Here is a 21,243-nt window from a genome sequence, read left to right as displayed (position 1 = left end):
TCTAATTACCTGGCTCCATCTGAGCCTTTGTTTAAGAAACTCAACATCTTGTCTATTTACGATATTAATGTACTCCAATTATGTACTTTAATCTACAAATGCTCACACCTCACAGTTGACCTAATCCCTTCAATGGAATCTTCCAGGTTCATTCTGAAAACCATCTACATAACAAAGACACTGTGATAACCGTCACCCTCCCCACTGCCACACCTGACTTAGTCAATTCTCTATCAGATACAGAGGTACCATACTCTGAAATTCTTATCTTCATATTGCCAAAATCTCACCATCCCTCAATAACTTCAAGTGAAGACTGGGGGTCAGCCTGATGCACCAAACTACCCAGTAATCCCCTCCATCTAGCCTAATTCTCACACACAATCAAACGTTTTTCTTGTATCCTGAGTATATCATGTACAATTATAATTAATATGCTTTGTTTAACTGATTGAACAAACTTTTTTTTAAACTTATAAATGCACTTTGGTGCAAATAAATAAAAACAAAACCTAGTTTTAAATGTACTATATATACCAATATCACTCCAGATATGATCAATTTATGGTGGTGCAATTACATTGAATGGCCCACAAAGTAATGTTGTATACATATCTGTGGTACACACATATGATATACACCTATGTGGCAGCTAGCCTAGTGGTTAGAGCGTTGGGCCAGTAACCGAATCCCTGAGCTGACAAGGTAAAAATCTGTCGTTTTGCCCCTGAACAAGGCCGTTATAACCAACTGTTCCCTGGTAGGCCGTCATTGTAAATAAGAATTTGTTCTTAACCTCTTGAATCTAGGGGGTACTATTTTCATTTTTAGAAAAATAACGTCCCTAAAGTAAACAGCTATTTTGTCGGGACTAGATGCTAGAATATGCATATAATTGACAGCTTAGGATAGAAAACACTAACATTTCCAAAACTGTACAAATATTGTCTGTGAGTATAACAGAACTGATATTGCAGGCGAAAGCCTGAGAAAAATCCAATCAGGAAGGGACTCTTATTTAGAAAGCTCTGCGTTCCTATGCGTCCCAATTGAGCAGTGAATGAGATCAACCAGATTCCCTTTTCTATTCCCTAATGTGTCTAGTGTCACAATACATAGTTTAAGGCTTTTATTTTTGAGAAATGAGCCTGAACATCAACATTGCGTCAGTGGTCAGCTAAGTCTCTCAGAGTGTTTTGTGCGTAAAGGACAAATGCGGCCATTGTTTCTCTCTATCCTACTAAGAAGCCACCAGTCCCGGTTGATATATTATCAAATAGATATTTGAAAAACACCTTGAGGATTGATTATAAACAACGTTTGCCATGTTTCTGTTGATATTATGGAGCTAATTTGGAATATTTTTCAGCCGTTGTAGTGACCGCGATTTCCGGTCAATTTCTCAGCCAAACGTGAAGAACAAACGGAGCTATTTCACCTACAGAAATATATTTTTGGAAAAAATGAACATTTGCTATCTAACTGGGAGTCTCGTGAGTGAAAACATCCGAAGCTCATCAAAGGTAAACGATTTAATTTGATTGCTTTTCTGATTTTTGTGACCAGGTTGCCTGCAGCTAGCTAGTCATAATGCTATGCTAGGCTATCGATAAACTTACACAAATGCTTGTCTTGCTTTGGCTGTAAAGCATATTTTCTAAATCTGAGATGACAGGGTGATTAACAAAAGGCTAAGCTGTGTTTCAATATATTTCACTTGTGATTTCATGAATAGGAATATTTTCTAGTAATATTTATGTCCGTTGCGTTATGCTAATTAGTGTCAGTTGATGATTACGCTGCCGGACCTGGGATGGGTAGTATCAAGAGGTTATTAACGGACTTGCCCAGTTAAATAAAGGTTCAATATTTTGAATTATACAGTAGCCTATTAAAGTGGGTCTGATCCACTCCCCAGGCCCCTTTCCCCACCTGTGTGACAGTGCGTCTGATCTTGAGGCCCTTGTCCAGGCCCTGGTCCTCCCTGGTGGTGTCCTCGTCCCCAGACAACTGGATGTCATCAGGGTGGAGATCCACCACAGCATCCTGACTGGGCTTGATGTCTGGGATCAGAGACTGGTAGGAGAAGGGGAGAAAGGAGGTCAATGAGTCTGAATATAACAACTTTGAACCCATGTTGTGTCTGAATTGAAACAGGGATTTTTAGGGTGTTCTTTTCTTCTTCAGATTGTGTGCCTGTCTGTATGTGTGTGTGCTGCCATGTACAGTACCTTGAGTGAGTCTGTGGTGATGCTGATGGATGGTTTCTTGGCGTTGACGGCCGTGCTGGATCCCCACCTCCTCTTCCGCCCAGCAGCGGTCCCGGACTCTGCCTCCCCCCCTGCTGCTGCTGCTCCCTCTGGAGACGTCTTACTGCCTGCTGAGAGGATGAATAACATGGTAAGTATATATTTTTCACCTGCGTTCGAATACAACAGGTGTAGAGTTGTACAGTGAAACGCGTATTTACGAGCCCTTTCAACAAAGCAGAATTTAAAATGTAAGACAAATTAGCTTTAAAAAAAACTACTTTGACATAGTAACAATAAAAATACAAAAATATATACAAAAGGAGTACTGGTACCGTTGTACTGTAATTTAGCATGTTCGTAAGGATATTGTCTGCACAACATGAGAGGGATAATAAAGGAAGAATAAAAGTTACAAAAGGGAATACTGAATTACAGACATAAGAATAATGATAGTCTGAGGTATATCCTAAAGATTGATTCTATACATCATTTGACATGTTTCTACGGACTGTAACGGAACTTTTTGAATTTTCGTCTGCTCCTAGTGATCGCGCGTCGTGAGTTTGGATTACTGGGCTAAACGCGCGAACAAAGGGGAGGTATTTGGACATAAATGATGGACATTATCGAACAAAACAAACATTAATTGTGGAACTAGGATTCCTGGGAGTGCATTCTGATGAAGATCAAATGTAAGTGAATATTTATAATGCTATTTCTTACTTCTGTTGACAACACAACATGGCAGATACAGTGCCTTGCGAAAGTATTCGGCCCCCTTGAACTTTGCGACCTTTTGCCACATTTCCGGCTTCAAACATAAAGATATAAACCTATTTTTGTGACGAATCAACAACAAGTGGGACACAATCATGAAGTGGAACGACATTTATTGGATATTTCAAACTTTTTTAACAAATCAAAAACTGAAAAATTGGGCGTGCAAAATTATTCAGCCCCCTTAAGTTAATACTTTGTAGCGCCACCTTTTGCTGTGATTACAGCTGTAAGTCGCTTGGGGTATATCTATCAGTTTTGCACATCGAGAGACTGACATTTTTTCCCATTCCTCCTTGCAAAACAGCTCGAGTTCAGTGAGGTTGGATGGAGAGCATTTGTGAACACAGTTTTCTGTTCTTTCCACAGATTCTCGATTCGATTCAGGTCTGGACTTTGACTTGGCCATTCTAACACCTGGATATGTTTATTTTTGAACCATTCCATTGTAGATTTTGCTTTATGTTTTGGATCATTGTCTTGTTGGAAGACAAATCTCCGTCCCAGTCTCAGGTCTTTTGCAGACTCCATCAGGTTTTCTTCCAGAATGGTCCTGTATTTGGCTCCATCCATCTTCAATTTTAACCATCTTCCCTGTCCCTGCTGAAGAAAAGCAGGCCCAAACCATGATGCTGTCACCACCATGTTTGACAGTGGGGATGGTGTGTTCAGGGTGATGAGCTGTGTTGCTTTTACGCCAAACATAACGTTTTGCATTGTTGCCAAAAAGTTCAATTTTGGTTTCATCTGACCAGAGCACCTTCTTCCACATGTTTGGTGTGTCTCCCAGGTGGCTTGTGGCAAACTTTAAACAACACTTTTTATGGATATCTTTAAGAAATGGCTTTCTTCTTGCCACTCTTCCATAAAGGCCAGATTTGTGCAATATACGACTGATTGTTGTCCTATGAACAGAGTCTCCCACCTCAGCTGTAGATCTCTGCAGTTCATCCAGTGATCATGGGCCTCTTGGCTGCATCTCTGATCAGTCTTCTCCTTGTATGAGCTGAAAGTGTAGAGGGACGGCCAGGTCTTGGTAGATTTGCAGTGGTCTGATACTCCTTCCATTTCAATATTATCGCTTGCACAGTGCTCCTTGGGATGTTTAAAGCTTGGGAAATCTTTTTGTATCCAAATCCAGCTTTAAACTTCTTCACAACAGTATCTCGGACCTGCCTGGTGTGTTCCTTGTTCTTCATGATGCTCTCTGCGCTTTTAACGGACCTCTGAGACTATCACAGTGCAGGTGCATTTATACGGAGACTTGATTACACACAGGTGGATTGTATTTATCATCATTAGTCATTTAGGTCAACATTGGATCATTCAGAGATCCTCACTGAACTTCTGGAGAGAGTTTGCTGCACTGAAAGTAAAGGGGCTGAATAATTTTGCACGCCCAATTTTTCAGTTTTTGATTTGTTAAAAAAGTTTGAAATATCCAATAAATGTCGTTCCACTTCATGATTGTGTCCCGCTTGTTGTTGATTCTTCACAAAAAAATACAGATTTATATCTTTATGTTTGAAGCCGGAAATGTGGCAAAAGGTCGCAAAGTTCAAGGGGGCCGAATACTTTCGCAAGGCACTATCTGTTTGGGTTGTTTTGTCTGTACTCAGATTGTAGCACGGTGTGCTTTTTCAGTAAAGCGTTTATGAAATCTGACACAGCGGTTGCATTAACTGTGCATGCTCCTCAAACAATAGCATGGTATTATTTCATTGTAATTGCTACTGTAATTTGGACAGTGCAGTTAGATTAGCAAGAATTTAAGCTTTCTGACATGTCTATGTCCTGAGAAATTTTCTTGTTACTTACTACCTCATTCTAAGGACCCTGGTATTAAACATCTGCAACTGGATCCTGGACTTCCTGACGGGCCGCCACCAGATGGTAAGGGTAGGTAACGACACATTCGCTACACTGATCCTCAACATGGGGAACTCTCAGGGGTGCGTGCTCAGTCCCCTCCTGTACTTCCTGTTCACTCATGACTGCATGGCCAGGCACGACTCCAACACCAAGTTTGCCTGTAGGGACGAGCACAGAGACCTGGCCATGTGGTGCCAGGACAACCTCTCCCTCAACGTGATCAAGACAAAGGAGATGATTGTGGACTACAGGAAAAGGAGGACCGAGCACACCCCCAGTCTCATCAACAAGCTGTAGTGGAGCAGGTTGAGTGCTTCAAGTTCCTTGGTGTCCACATCAACAAACTATCATGGTCCAAACACACCAAGACAGTCGTGAAGAGGGCACAACAAAGGCTATTCCCCCTCAGGAGACTGAAAAGATTTGGCATGGGTCCTCAGATCCTCAAAAAGTTCTACAGATGCACCATCGAGAGCATTCCGACGGGTTGCATCACTGCCTGGTATGGTAATTGCTCAGCCTCCGACCACAAGGCTCTAGAGGGTAGGGCGTACGGCCCAGTGTAACATTGGGGACAAGCTTTCTGCCATCCATGACCTCTATACCAGGCAGTGTCAGAGGAAGGCCTTAAAAATTGTCAAAGACTCCAGCCACCCTAGTCATACACTGTTCTCTCTGCTACCACACGACAAATGGTACCGGAGTGCCAAGTCTAGGTCCAAAAGGCTTCTTAACATCTTCTACCCCTAAGCCATAAGACTCCTGAACAGCTATTCAAATGGCTACCCAGACTCTTTGCATTTTTCACTTAACACTTCTTTTTCTTATATCTGCACTGTTGGTTAAGGGCTTGTAAGTAAGCATTTCACTAAGGTCTACTACACCTGTTGTATCCGGCGCATGTGACAAATCCAATTTGATTTGCAATATTTATTTACAGACACTGTAGTAAACTAGTCTAATCATATTGAAGTTCATTTCCTTGGAACGATAACTGCCACATGATTCTCCGCCCATGCATAGTCACAAGGCAGCTTACTCCATTTCAATGAGGCGCACTAGAGCCCGCACGCCCAACTAGAAGGAGCGGTAGGCTACTGAACTTGTGTGTGTGTGTGAATAATGCAACAAATATGTGCTTTTAGGTCGATCTAGTTTAAACGCACACGAAGCAGAAAGACGTCCGTTTCCAAGAAATGTTTGTCCAAAAGTAGTCTTATGACCGCCCGTAGCATGAAAAATGCTTGACGCGTCGCAATGATCTGTCGGGACCCGCGGCCTGGAATGTATCTAGACTGATGTGATTATTTTCTACGGTCTAGATTAGAGGGGATCCAGTACAGGACAGGCAACAGTAAGCCAAACTGGTAATACTCACTGGTCAAGGAGATCTTGCGTGCAGCGAACGCTTTAGGAGTGGTGCTCTGGAAAGAGAGAGAGGATGTAACAGATACCCCAGGGGCGTGGGGTGAGATGAGACCCAGATACTGTGACAACATACTAAACACAGAGAGAGAGAGAGGTGGGGGATAGAGGGAGAGAACTGTCTGACAGGCTCCTATTAAACCACATAAGGAGAAGATGGGGGGGGCTTGGTCGATACAGAGGGAAACTCCAGACACGTTTGCCTCCACCTTTGTTCAAAGACACTGGAAGATTAAGACGAATGAATATGTTCCTACCGTGTGTAAGTGTAGCACTGCAACTTAATCACTAGACATCTAAAGTACACTCCTACTGGTGTGTGTTGGTGTAGGCACAGTGGTAATTCACAGAAAATCCTCCTACTGCGGTGTTGCTCTGGTGTGGGTGTAGTACCAACTGAGGACAAACCAAGTGCATAGAATATGCTATATAAAAGGGTCTAATTTAAGGCATCGGCAAGCTTTCCTCTGCTAGACTGTAGAGACCTGGTTGAGTATAAGACAGACTGACATTAACTGTATTAATGCATCTTTATGGAATCTGGGTCGGGGGTGATAATGTTCAGACCAGGAGGATACCCTTGTTAATGATGTCTGGCTCTTCTTGTGTGTGGTAAGCAGAAAGACTGACTATACTGTAACTCTATCTCTTTAATAAATCATATACTGAACTAAAATAAAATGCAACAGTATCTAAGATTTTTGATTTTTTACAGTTCATATAAGGAAATCCGTCAATTGAAATAAATAAATTAGGGCCTAAACTATGGATTTCACATGACTAGGAAGGGGCGCAGTCATGGGTGGGTCTGGGAAGGCATAGGCCCTCCCATTTGGGAGCCAGGTCCACCCACTGGGTATCCATGCCCGGCCAATAAGAGTTTTTCCTCACAAAAGGGCTTTACTACAGACAGAAATACTCCAACACCCCCCCCCAAGCGTGGTTACATGTGGTCTACGGTTGTGAGGCCAGTTGGACATACTTGAGACATCTGTGGCATCGGTTGTGACAAAACTGCACCTTTTAGAGCGGCCTTTAATTGTCGCCAGCAAAATGTGCATCTGTGTAATGATCATGGTGTTTAAGTCAGCTTCTTGATATACCACACGTGTCAGGTGGGTGGATGATATTGACAAATGATTAACATCCCTGTTAGTCAGCATTTTACACATTTGTGCACAACATAGAAAAAAGTTTGTGCGTATGGAATATTTCTGGAATCTTTTATTTCAGCTCATGAAACATGGGACGAACACTTCATATTTTGCGTTTATATTTTTGGTTCAGTATATATAGTCTCAGATGCAGAGGGGTTGGGTTAAATGCGGAAGACATTTCAGTTGTACAACTGTCGAGATGTCCCCCTTTCCCTTTCATTATGTACCTTACATGTTGTTGCCCTTAAAATGTACAAGGGCCTGTGTTGATGCCTAAACATCTACATACAATGTTGTGAGTCAGTGTTTGGGTTGTGACGGAGTGTTCAATGTCACAGAGGTGGAGGGGTGGGCGCTGGAGACCTCGTCTGTCAGACCAGAGACCCTGAGCAGGTCTAGGCTGATACTGTAGATCCAATTCAGTGGATGATTCAAACAAAGAATGGTGTTCTGCCAGGAAATGCATGCAGACACTTAGGATAGGCTACATATCAAATTAGGATATTTTATCAACTTGAAACTGCAGTAATCATGACAGTTTAAAAAAAGGTTTATATTGAGTTACACATAGCAAAATGAAGTCAATCCTCCTGTCTTGAAATGACCAAAGAGATCTGAGAAGAAACTATCTGACATTACTTAAGTTATTTAAAAAAGTAAAATACATCTCAAATAGAGAGAAAAATGACAAGTCATTTCCTGGTACCATCGACACCTGATTCCTCACTGGCTTGGCTATGGCCCAACCGCACGGCAGTGTGTACTGTATCTAGGCAACAAGGGTCCAATCAGAGAAGGCAGAGGAGTGAGGGCGGGACTCGATTTGAGTGTGCTGAATGGTGATTAGCCGGCAGGCAGGAAGTGATCTTAGCTTTGGACTTGTTTTTTTTTCTCGAACGAGAGGGGGAAGAAGGCTTTTCTCAACTGACTGGTGCTTTGCTTGATAAAGAGTCATTTTGCCTTTAGTTTGTGAGGCAAGGGATTCCTGAATGGTTGGTTTAGCGAACAAATATGGTTAGAAGGGGTCAAAACGTTTGAGGTCCCAATATAAACAAATTGGATCCCCTGATGTCATGACAGAATTTGTGTGACGTATAGACTTGCAAAGTTGCAGCTGAAAAGTCTGATGGTGTAATAACCAATAGTCCAATGAGACCACGGATTGAAGTTCACGTCCATAATGCCTCGAGTAGTTTTATAAAAAAGTTCAGTGAGGGAAGATGTTCTATAAATAGCTTTAAAAGTCTCTTACAGATGTCTGGACAAACACCCAGTTGTCAATTCAGAATGGAGGCTATAAGCACACAACCTGATGACGCATTCTGCGTGTGCACTGTAACCAGATTTGCCCCAATCTTTGATGCAGGTGAAAAGTTCAAATCAGATCCAGCAGTCTGATAAAGGCTGACCAGCCAATCAAGGCCCAGGTTGGCTGCTGGCCTGGCAGGTCAAGCCAATAGGAGCATTCAGAACAGGGGAAAGAGCCAACAAAAGGGCCCGCAGTAACAAAACAGTTCCATAAGTTCTTGCACTCAGAGGTTAATGTCTTTATGAGAAAATATGTAGTCCAAAAACATGTTAAGTCCATTTCAATAATCCACTTGAGTGTCTACATTGAAGACACATAGCTAGGAGAGGTGTCAGAAAAAGTCCACTTGGTGTCGTTTCCGATTATCGGTTTGGTCCTTATAATTGTGTAGGTGGTCCCAGTTCATTCAAGTCAATGAGGCAGAAATCATCTGCCTATTTACAGTCCTCTCAACCAGTAGGGGGCAGACTGGAAGGAAGACATGGGGATAAACAGCAGGAAGTAGCAGGACCTCTGGACTCATCTTGTCTGCAACGAGTCCGTAGTCCACTTTCTTTCTCTCGGTACGTGTGTGGAGAGTAGCTGTAGCTCCTCCACAAAATGGCGGAAGAAAGGGAAGGTGACAACAGGAAACAACGTCCCCCTCCCCCTCTCTCCACCAGGCAGTCCAGTGAATAGGCTTCCCTCCCCAGGGTTCTTGTGCTGGTTGTGGTTTCGTGGTTTGTTGTGTTTCTGCCGGTTTTGGCTGGCTCAGCTCGGGACATTGGTGAGTCCGGCTCAGGTCGTGGTTGGCCTAGGGTTGGGCTGGAGTTGAGGCTTTGGTCCCAGGGAGGACTCGCAGGCTCAGCCTCTGGTTCCGTGGTTGGCTCAGCACTGACCTGAAGGTTAGGCAAGGCCTTGGTGGTTCAGCTTGTCTGTATGGCTCAGCGCTGGTCTTGGCTGGAGGCTTAGAGGGGAGGCCTTGCAGGCTCTGGCTCTCTGGTTCTCTCCCTGAGGCTAACTCAGTGCGGTCAGATGTGATGTAGTAGTAGCTGTCACTCTGGGGCCTAGATCAGGTACAGCCGAGGCGCTTGGGCATAGCGGGGCAGAAGTTGGAGTAGTAGTAGCAGTAGTACGCAGGTACCATTAGGGACAATGGAAGAGGCATGGGCACCTTCGTAACAAAGCAATCAATGGGGTTTTAAAACAGCAGTCACACCAAGAGAGATAAAGAGATCATGGGAATGACAGAGATAAAGATGGACAGAGTCAGGCCAGAGAGAGCGCGAGGGGGAAAGAGAGCGAGATCATCAGTAGAGTGAGAAACAGAGGGAGAAAGAGTGAGAGCAAGAGTCAGTTGGGGAGAGAAAGAAAGAAAGCAGAGTCAGAGAAGGAAAGAGAAGGGGGAGAGTGAGAGACAAAAAGGAGGTAAAGAGAGAGGAGGGAGAGAGCCTTGATGCTCTGTCAGGGGCTATTACTCATGCAAACCCTGAGGTCATGGTCCCAAACACACACACGCACACGGTGAGGGTGAGCCATTTCAAAAGGGTTTATTTAGCTGAATACCAAATCACATTAGCTTATAATCTGCAATATGTAAAAGAGCAGAAAATTCTCTGAAGTTATCTCATGGTAGATCAATCAAAATGAGGGTCCTATTAGCCAAGGTGCATTGCTGGTTTACAGCAATGCACTCAAGTAGTCAAGGTTTTTGCTAATTCCAAAATGGAAAACCAAATACATTTAACTCTGCTTCCCTTTGATGGCTCTAATTATTATTACAAAACTGTGTATGGCCATTATAGGATTAGTGAAAATGTATGTATATTTATCTGAAAGTGAGTCCTAAGTGTGATAAGGAGGAATGTGACTGTAGATTAACTTAACTCACCCTCTCACAACCCCACACTGACACAGACACCCACACTGACCAAACAACATCGTGATGTGGAGCATGCATGCAGTCTGTGTGGAGTTAACATCTAATTTCACACCCCATTAGGGATGAACCGCCTGCAGTCCAGTCGCTTAGGCAACTGCTCTATGAAAATAATAAGTACAGAATAATGTGTGTGTATGGCACCTCTGTGTGGGAGTGTATGTTGCAAAGAATGGCTGTATCGAACTCCGTCAAAGGACGAGGAGAGGGGAGATCATTCAGTCCCATACCTATGAGTGTTTTAACTCTAAGCCATAGTTACAAGGGCGTTAGTATGGTCGTTCACTGTTAACCTTACACATACGGAAGTATCTGTCTATAACTGTGTCTGGGTCCCAAATGGCACCCTATTACCTCGAATGCACTACCTTTGATCAGAGCCCTATGGGCCCTGGTCAAAAGTAGTGCACTTTATAGGGAATAGGGTGCCATTTAGGACTCACAAGGTACCAGACATAAGCCATAGGATGAGGGTGGTTAGTTCCAGAAACATCCACTGACGGACCCCCCCTCCCCCCTGCTCCTAGTTCCCAACCCCTCCCTCTCAGCGGCCTTACCTCCTCCATGCAGCCCTCACTGTTCTGTGGGTCCCCGACAGGGGTGGGCTGGGTCTGGCCTGGGTCTGGCCTCTCCACCTCCATAGGGCCAGATGGCTCTGACAGGGAAGACTGCTTTACCTCCCTGGGGGAGAAAGAGGGAGGGAGAGAGTGTGGGGCAGAGAGAGAAGATTATCATACAAAGATCTGAATGAAAATGTCATAAATTCTAAACATAGATTACATCTGTGGTCTCTTGTCCTACCAACTCTCATTAGCCATGAAAATTGAAGAGACAATCCGGTACGAAGTAACTCAAATGTGTGTCCCTCGTTAAAAAGCAGAGAAGAGAAGATGGATGAGAGGCTACCTCTACCTCGGAGAAGAGAGCCGGAGACACAGAGGACAGATGGAGGACGAGAGAGAAGGGAAAGGTTGGTTAAGGCCAGTGATCTGGGACAGTGTACTATAAATAGCTTACTCACACCATCAAGCAGCCAACTGACACCCAGCGCCGGGGTCACAAATACACCTCAAAACATACATTGAGGTGATTATTTACAGGGTCATAACATCGCTGAGTGCCAACTGATTGGAAAACGTCAATATTGCATCCTCAAGCCTTCCACCTCCTCCACACTAAAACAAAGTCATTGTTACGCATGTGTCTCCTACCCCCTCAAAAAACATACACCTGCAATCTGAGACCTGTAAGGGGCTAGGGGCCAGATGTCTACTAGAACTCGACCCCAGTGGGGCAGCAGTGCAGGAGCAGCTGGTCCCTTAAGTGATCATTAAGAGTGTGTGTGTGTGTTGGGGGTAAGGAACTGCCCCTGTGTTTCACGAAGAGAGGCCCCTATTTTTTCAATTTCCTTTTTTTATCATTAATCCTTGCTCTACACATTCAGCGTTGATTGTACATGTGGTACCCGCATGAGACAGTCTCATCAACAGTAAGCCTTGCCAGTTGGGAAAAATAAAAGTATGTCACACCATAAGGGTACACGAAAACGACTTGATGGCCAACAGATGTCTTGTGTATTAATGATCTCCCATGGTGACACTTGCTCATTTAACATCACCACAACTCATCATCTCGCTTAACAATCTGACACCAGAGCCATATATTTATACATAGATGGTATCAGACAAAGCTATCTCAAGACAAAGGAGCATAAAAAACGACATGTGAAGTGGACAATTAAATCAGGAATACCCCCTGGATTCATGCATTATATTATCTATAGATTCATACCAGTGATACGTGTGATTTGAGATACACACACTGATTCATAAGGTGAGACGGGCAGCTTCTCTATCATTGAGATATATAAAATGGTCTCTAAACATACAATGGATTCACAGTGAGTGTAGGTGAGTTTTAGTACACACCAGAAAAACATGTTATGACAGTCAAGAGTAACGAGGAAGTCATTCGATGTTTAATAAAAATGAAACGCTGCTACTGCATGATTCTCACCATTACGCCTTTAATCAAATCACTACCAACTATACTACTTCTTTATCCGTGTAATAGATTTGGTAATCAAGATTTAAAACATGAGTTATCACGGAGTTACCCCGGTATCTCCCATCCCCTCCCCCAACACGAGGCCATCCGATCCACACCCCCCGTGGACGTGGAGAGCGAGACTCACGTGCACGTCGCATGTAACACACTTCGTATGTAATAATCAAACGACCACGTCAATAGCTGACCATGACAACGCATGATACGACAGTTTAGCCATAATCCGAATATAAAAGGCACCAGACGGGCAGGTTGAACGAGGATTTGAGACATGACACAAGTGACAAGCTATCAGCGCGTTAGCGATGAAACCAAGGGTAACGTTAGCAGCTAGCAACGTAATGCCTAACCCTTCTCTATCTTACCCGTTTTTGTTGCCTTCTGACAGCATATTGCCGGGCTGGAACCCCCGACAGCCAACGCTCTATCGTAATTGATTACTCCGGTAAAGCGTGGATTAAAATCGAGGAGAAATCCTTATGCGGCTGCGGGGTTTGTGCACTGCGACGGTATCAGAGTAGCAATACACTCACGACGGCCATATTGGATAGCGAGCCGGGAGGGGAAATTAGTGTGAGGAGTGAGAGAGCGAGGACCCGTCTCTCTTCTCAGCCAAGGCAAAGAGGAAGAAGCGAGAGGGTTTACTCCACCCAAAACCAGACCACGAAAATAATACCACGAAATTGGAAATGTGTGTATACAGGTCAATGTGTAGTGTTTGACAACATCAAAAACCGACTATCAGAGTTGTGCCTCTTGTTCACACGCGTATCTGCCCTTATTGGCCAATATGATCCCACCTGATCTCGCCTGCCATCCATCTTTGAGGACAAGCACTTCCATTGTTAGAGTGGTCACTCGACCATCTTGTCAATAATAGATAATGGCCAAAGCCACACCGGCTGTGGGACTGCCGCATTGGGCGCCTGACAATAAATACGACTACCGCTACAATCTTTGCCGCTGCCTTGGATGTCCCAACTCTGACTTTACCAATTATGTAAATAAACCCTGTATTGCGAATGCTATGCATTGGTCAATTAGAGGCTTTGAAGACTCCGGTCGGCCATAATGGCGTGTTTCAAGGGCAAAATTACATGTATGTTGTTGTTGTAGTGGGGACAGTAACAGGACAAAAAAATATGTATGAAGGTGTCTAATAGATTTAGTGGCAAAAACAAATGTAGGCAATTTCAAAATATTTTTACAACGGTGGGGGAGTGGCAAGATGGAGCGGTGGCTTAAACAGCGCCCCCTGTCAGCCATCTATTGTATATAAATAATTGGACATTAACCAATTGGAAGTTGAAATGTAAAATGGTAGGAGTTAAGTGAAGAGTTGGGACGTCCCAAGGATATCGCTAAGCACTGACCGTTGCCCTTTTCTATAATATCTAGTCGTGTGAGTAAGCGATTTGACTGTTTACAACGCTGCTGGAGAAGCTAACGCTATATTGTAACAAATTCTACATTGGTCAGAAATGATCGCTCGAATCAGTTAAGTTTCCTTTCACGACCTCAAGCCAGAACGTTGAATAAAATGATAGTAGGAATGTTAGACTATATCCACAGGAAAGTATAACTACACAAATGTGTTAAAGCGCTGGTAGTGCGTTCAGATTTCACCGGATTTCTATCACGAAACGTATGTATACTTGCCGTGGACGTGTTTACATGGTTCTGCGCATGCTTCAGGTGATAGAAATCTGAACGCAATTTGAAAAATATGTAATTATTCTATCCGGTGCATATATTCTCACATTCCCGCCGCCAAAAGGACCAACTGGTAAAGTACAATACAATATAATTGTATTCAACTTTCTGGCACGTAGAAGTCTTGCGAGGAAACTTTCCTGATTCAAACGTTCATTTCTGTCAGACATAGAATTCAATGCAATTCAACGTCGGGTTTCCAGGCAAGGAGTAGTAGAAAACACATTAAAACCCATGAAACATATACTTCACTCATGGTCATTAATAGACATTCAAACGTCATGATGATGAGACAAGACACATACAGTATACTTCTGCGCACACACACATCCACACATGTTTTCTGATGGTGCTTCCTGCTTTTATTATAAATCATTAAACTCTCAATTTGCTACCTTGCGACGTCCATCCACTCCTGGAGTCCAATCCTCCACGGCTCAATGACCAGAATGAAGTGTTCAGCATGTGTTCAAGTCATCCAAAGACACATTCACATTGCAGACGAAAAAAATAATGGCGGCAGAGACGAGACATAGGGGGGAATAGAGGATAGGACTGTTGCAGGTGGTAATAGTGTGTGTGCACCTCAATCATGTTTCTTGTGCATGTAAACCTACAAACTGGCATTCAGGATTGTATTCAGTTGGGAAAAATTAATTAAGTGACAGACAGGTGTGAGAGAGTATTATTTTGTGAATCTGTGTAGGCCTGTATCAGCAACACCGTGAGCACAATGTCACTTGGTTTTGAAAGATTTGCAGAAGCTTCCCCTTACCAGAGCCCGAGTGCATATACAGAAATATCTACAATTGATAATGCATGCGAAAGTGCAGGTGGGAAAGTGTGAGCACCTCACCAAGGATTGTTTATGTGAAGTGTGTGTTAGTGCGTGCAAAGAATAGCAAGGTGTGTGTGTGTGTGAGAGCAACTCAAAATGGTACTATGGCTGACCTGGCAGATTGTTTCTTCTCTCCTCCTTTGTACAGTCTTCTCTTTTCATCCCCTCTTCCTTTTCCTGTGCCAGTCTTCTGATAAACAAACAAAAGAGTGAGAAAATCACAGACAATTGGCAATATATAGCAAAATATCAACATGTTATGTTAGAGGCAAAAATAAGCCACTTTTAGATCAAGTCAATGTGATTCAAGAAAGAAAAGTTAGACGAGATGGGAATTTGTTAAGGAGCAAGGCATACGATTGTATGAGGAAAGAGAGGTTATGTTAATTGTTAGTGGAAAATAATATTAAGAAATAAGCATGGCATATGCAGGTCATGAAGCATCTTTCACTAGTTCTCAGCCCACACTGAACCAGTCAGTATGAGAAGGTGAGTTTAACTCACTTGCACCCACACTGACACACTGTCAGTCTGATACATCAGTATTAGCATGGCGGGATCATCATCGGACAGAAGCATAAGCAAGAACTAATGTGTACACTGCTCGAGCACTGTATTGTGATGGTAGCTTGTCATTGCAGAGAGAAAGATTCGATTGACATCCAGATTAGCCAATCACTAACCTTTTTTTTGTCCTGGGAGGAGGTGGAGCCAGAGGAATGTGACGAAGAGGATCCAGAGTCCGAGGATGAAGAGTCGCCACCACTAGAGGGAGATGACCTCCTGTGCCTCGCCCTCTCCCCACGCCTGCCTCGCTCTGCTTCCTTCTTCCTCTCATCTTCCTTCCTCCTCATCCTCTCATCTTCCTTCCCCTTCCTCTCATCTTCTCCCTTACCTGGGTAAGAAGGGGGTAGAACAGGTCCCATGGGCTCAACCTCAACAGTCTCTTCAGGTCCCCTTCTCCTGGTCTCCCCGGGTTTAGAAGTCCCCTCCTGGCTGGCACGCTCCTTCTCCGCCTGGCTGGCACGCTCCTTCTCCGCCTGGCTGGCACGCTCCTTCTCCGCCTTGCTGGCACGCTCCTTCTCCGCCTGGCTGGCACGCTCCTTCTTCGCCTGGCTGGCACGCCTGGCTGGCACGCTCCTTCTCCGCCTGGCAGACACGCTCCTTCTCCGCCTGGCAGGCACGCTCCTTCTCCGCCTGGCTGGCACGCTCCTTCTCCGCCTGGCAGGCACGCTCCTTCTCCGCCTGGCAGGCACGCTCCTTCTCCGCCTGGCTGGCACGCTCCTTCTCCGCCTGGCTGGCACGCTCCTTCTCCGCCTGGCTGGCACGCTCCTTCTCCGCCTGGCTGGCACGCTCCTTCTCCGCCTGGCTGGCACGCTCCTTCTCCGCCTGGCTGGCACGCTCCTTCTCCGCCTGGCTGGCACGCTCCTTCTCCGCCTGGCTGGCACGCTCCTTCTCCGCCTGGCTGGCACGCTCCTTCTCCGCCTGGCTGGCACGCTCCTTCTCCGCCAGGCTGACACGCTCCTTCTCCGCCAGGCTGTCACGCTCCTTCTCCGCCATTCTGTCACGCTCCTTCTCCATCTTCTCATCGTCTCCTCCAGCTTTCCATCCAGGCTTCTCCACGGACGCCTTGTTCAGTGCGGTGACCTCCATGGTGTCGTCTGTGTGCAGCTGTGCCCCTGAGACAAGGACTACCTGGGGTCTCACAGATATGCAATGGGGTTCAGGGAGTTCCCCTGGGGTGGTCACCACCACTGACCCCTGCTGCACAGGTTTGGGAGGGGAGGTCATGGAGCCGGAGGAGGTGTCGGAGAACATGCGGGGCTTCTTGGGGGCGATGGCAGGTGGGGAGGTGGTGGTCGTCATGGCTGAGCCGGAAGCGGAGGAGAGGGGTTTGTCCCTGCCGAAGGGTGACTTTTTCGGAGTGTCTCCCTGGTCCATCACAGGCTCCTCTGACCCCCCAAACTGTGAAGACGCAGATGGAAGCGTCAAGTCACGTCCACGCTGCCATGGCGGCAGGTGACTCTCCTCCTCCTTCACCACCTGCTTCATCTTCCTCTCCTTTTCCTCCGCCTGCTTTGTTTCTTTCTCTGTCTTCTTCTGTGCCGTCTCTCCAGATGGACCCTGGGGCTCGGTTGTGAGGGTTATGCTGGGGACAGCTGTCACAGACAGCAGAGGGAGAGGATGGGACTGGGCTCCTGATCCAAACATATCCACTGGTGCAGGGACCTCAGGTACAGTGACGAATCCCGTGTGCCCTGTGCTGCTGCTGCCTCCTGTGTGGGTGACAGCAGCCCCAGGGAACATGACCACCTCAATCCCCGGTCCTGCTCCAGCTCCTGGGCTGCTGCCAACGCCATCTCCTGGTCTGGAAGCCTCCCCTCGAGGACCTGTCTGGCTGTCCGCCGGCGCACCCTCGCCTCTCTTCCCGTAAGCTCCCTCTGACGCCATCTTGCGGGCCAGCAAGGAGAGGGGTCCGGGTCGGCGCTTGGCTCGGGGCTCTGGGCTGCTGGATCGGGAGCTAGAGTCAGAGTCCTGCCTCTGGAGGCCACCTGGAGGGGGGCGGACGGACACCCCAGCCCCTTCTGGATCCTCATCCATGTCGGGCGGGCTCTGTTTGGGGGTGTCGGGAAGGGGAAGGAGAGCTCTGGGGGTGGAGAGGGGGCGGGGTGGGCTGGCGGAGCTGCATGGGGGCTGGTGTACTACCTGCTGAGGGGGATGTGTTGCGGAGGCTGGAGCTTGCGTCTGGATCTCTCTCGGGCCGCTGGCACGCTGGGGGAAGGCTGCTGGAGATAGGGGGGAGGGGCTAACCCTCTTCCGCCACCTCTCCTCGCCGCAGGTCCCCACTCATCTTCATCCTCCTCACTGCTGTCATCATCATCGTCACAGTCTTCCTGGACACGGTTACTGCCAGCTGCTGCCCGGGCGGAGCGGCTGAGGTGGAGCACAGAGTGGGCGGGCCGGTCGTCATCCGCCGGGGCGGTGCCTTCCTTCTCCTGGGTCTGGGCGCGGGGAGGCATGGATGGGGGCAGGCCCTGGCGCTCAGGGTCCCCTAGGACGCGCACCGAGAGGGAGGCCACAGCTCGGGGCGGGGAGGGGGTGGTGGGCTCCTCGTGGTGGAGGCCATGTTGGAGGGAGGGACGCTGCTGCATCCAGGATCCAGGACCTCCGGGGGCGTCAGGAGACTCCTGAGGCACAGAGCCTGGGCCAAAGTCTGGTCTGCGAGACATCATCCCTTGGCCCATCATCCCCTGGCCTTTCCCCATCATCATTCCTTGACCCTGGTGCCCCATCATCATTGGCCCTCCTCCACCCTCTTCCTCAGCCCGGGTCAGTGGGGGCTGGGAGGGCATGGGGCGATGCTGGGGTGGGAGAAGACAGGTTGGGGGAAGGAGAGAGAAACATTTTGACTATTAGCTAGGCTGATATGAACAATATAACTTATAGGAGAATACATATATCTGGAGGACCGTTCAAATGTGGTTGGCTTTTTAGCGTCTTCTGCTACTGTCTGTGTCTGGCTACTGACCTTGTCAGGGTTATAGGAATCGCTGTCGTTGCCCTCCTCTGTGTGCTCCTCCTCCTCAGGGCCCGCTGGGCTTTCTGTTTCACAGAGAGGTTAGAGGTCAGGGGTCAGAGTTTACCCAAAAAAGGCCATGCAGCACACCATTTGTTTGACAACAAAATAAGCTTTTTGGCCATTTAGAAAGGATGTAACTGGGACGTCTCCAGACTCTGCACAACAACTCAATTGGGAATGGAGTAAACAAAGACTGCTCACTCACTTACCAAAATAAACGGTATACAATAATAAATTAAACTGACAGAAGTTATTTGTAGCCTTTTGAGTCAAATATATTAGAGAAGGAATCGTGGTTAATTCCTAGTAGTTCTCCTCAGCCCACACTGACCCAGTCAGTATGAGAAGGTGAGTTTAACTCACTTGCACCCAGATAGACACACTGTCAGTCTGATACATCAGTATTAGCATGGCGGGATCATCATCGGAGACAATAAGGACTTGGGTGACATAACATGGTGAAATGGGCCCACTATCCATATATGCTGATGAGAAGTTCACTCAGGTACATCCATATGCAGATGTATAGGGCACTAATGTAACTGCCCTGCATTCAGGTATATACCATTGTTAACAAACACTATTGTGCCACTATCTATCTAGACATACATGTGCCAACTGCACAAAGCATTGGGTCCATCATCCAGTGTTCAGGTAGAGAGGAGATGTCCACAATAACATACAACTTAGAATGTATTCTCAAAACATTGCTTCACACTAAGTAGTATGCTAGTGTGGATATTGGAATAGACTGGGATTATGTTCCAATGCCCACTCCACACTAGCATTACATGCTAAGTAGTGTATGCTAGTGTGGATATTAGAGCCTTGTTGTGGATGTCTTACCGTCGGCCTCGGCTGCCTCCCTGGCCTCTCTCTCCAGCCTCTGGCGGAGGAGCTCCTGCTGCTGAGCCAGGTACTGCTTTATAAAACTGTTTTGGCTCATCTCCTCCCCAATCTAAACACACATGGGATATAGGCACAACATTAGAAAACAGGAAGGGAAAGGCTATCTGTGTAATTTAATATATACAGGACTCACCCCAATCTAAAAATATATATATATTTTTTTTTAAAAGACAGACACAACCTTAAATGTAACGATACAGGTAGAAATACTGTATGTTCTAATCAATTTGAAGGTAAAAAATAAATAAAGCTCTGGTCAAACACACAGATGACTGAAAATTCAAATCAGGTCACTTCCACCTAGTGTTGACTCTCCAATCGGTAGTGTTTTGCTTGGGCTCTTACCTGGGAGTTCGGCTGGAGCCCAATATGGGGAGTGGAGGTCCTCTGAAGATTCTCCAACATTAGAGCCTAAAACAGAGAGCAAAATACTGGTTGAAACACACATCACAATGCTGTTGTATGTTCACAAAAATGCAGGTGAGTAAGAGCTATTTTTTCATTCTCCTCAGCACACACTGATCCAGTCAGTATGAGAAGGTGAGTTTAACTCACTTGCACCCAGAGAGACACACCGTCAGTCTGGTGCATCAGTATTAGCATGGCGGAATCATCATCGGAGAGTAGCAATACAGTAATAAACATTTAACATTTACATTGTAGCAAAACTAACCAAATTATTCCAAGCACATACATGAAATCAGTCAACAAATAAGGGAGATAAATGTAGCACCGTAGATAGGACAACAACCTGTTGTTCCTATTTGAGGTCGACCGATTAATCGGAATGGCCGATTAATTAGGGCCTATTTCAAGTTTTCATAACAATCGGAAATCGGTCATTTTGGATGCCGATTTTTAAAAATCTTTATTTAACTAGGCAAGTCAGTTCAGAACACATTCTTATTTTCAATGACGGCCTCGGAACAGTTGGTTAACTGCCTTGTTCAGGGGCAGAACGACTGATTTTTACCTTGTCAGCTCAGGGATTCAATGTTGCAACCTTACGGTTAACTAGTCCAACGCTCTAACCACCTGCCTCACGCCGCCTGTTACGCGAATGCAGTAAGAAGCCAAGTTAAGTTGCTAGCTAGCATTAAACTTAATCAATCATAATCACTAGTTATAACTACACATGGTTGATGATATTACTAGTTTCTCTCGCGTGTCCTGCGTTGCATATAATCGATGCAGTGCGCATTCGTGAAAAAGGGACTGTCGTTGCTCCAATGTGTACCTAACCATAAACACCAATGCCATTCTTAAAATCAATACACAGAAACCTGCATATTTAGCTAAAATAAATCCAGGTTAGCAGGCAATATTAACCAGGTGAAATTGTGACACTTCTCTTGCGTTCATTGCACGCAGAGTCAGGGTAAATGCAACAGTTTGGGCCGCCTGGCTCATTGCGAACTAATTTGCC

General features: G+C 45.9%; 1 protein-coding gene and 3 non-coding genes across 4 annotated transcripts in view; all 4 read right to left on the bottom strand.

The window, feature by feature from the left end:
* Positions 1–21,243, bottom strand: part of LOC115133440 (apoptotic chromatin condensation inducer in the nucleus-like) — a 31,201-nt gene that overhangs the window by 7,744 nt on the left and 2,214 nt on the right. Inside the window, 11 exon segments of the mRNA XM_065021851.1 lie at positions 1,933–2,076; positions 2,232–2,380; positions 6,280–6,325; positions 11,268–11,391; positions 15,442–15,518; positions 16,012–16,464; positions 16,466–18,048; positions 18,051–18,690; positions 18,858–18,931; positions 19,755–19,866; positions 20,163–20,228. Of these exon segments, the coding sequence (XP_064877923.1) occupies positions 1,933–2,076; positions 2,232–2,380; positions 6,280–6,325; positions 11,268–11,391; positions 15,442–15,518; positions 16,012–16,464; positions 16,466–18,048; positions 18,051–18,690; positions 18,858–18,931; positions 19,755–19,866; positions 20,163–20,228 (3,468 nt within the window).
* Positions 15,798–15,899, bottom strand: LOC115133877 (small nucleolar RNA U6-53/MBII-28). Its single transcript, XR_003864266.1, has one exon. It is a non-coding gene; the product is annotated as a small nucleolar RNA U6-53/MBII-28 (small nucleolar RNA).
* On the bottom strand, positions 19,220–19,338 carry LOC115133878 (small nucleolar RNA U6-53/MBII-28). The gene has a single exon (XR_003864267.1). It is a non-coding gene; the product is annotated as a small nucleolar RNA U6-53/MBII-28 (small nucleolar RNA).
* Positions 20,321–20,439, bottom strand: LOC115133876 (small nucleolar RNA U6-53/MBII-28). The gene has a single exon (XR_003864265.1). It is a non-coding gene; the product is annotated as a small nucleolar RNA U6-53/MBII-28 (small nucleolar RNA).

This window comes from Oncorhynchus nerka, linkage group LG8, assembly GCF_034236695.1.
Source record: "Oncorhynchus nerka isolate Pitt River linkage group LG8, Oner_Uvic_2.0, whole genome shotgun sequence".
Taxonomy (NCBI): Eukaryota; Metazoa; Chordata; class Actinopteri; order Salmoniformes; family Salmonidae; genus Oncorhynchus; species Oncorhynchus nerka.
This window is presented reverse-complemented; position numbering and strand designations above follow the sequence as displayed.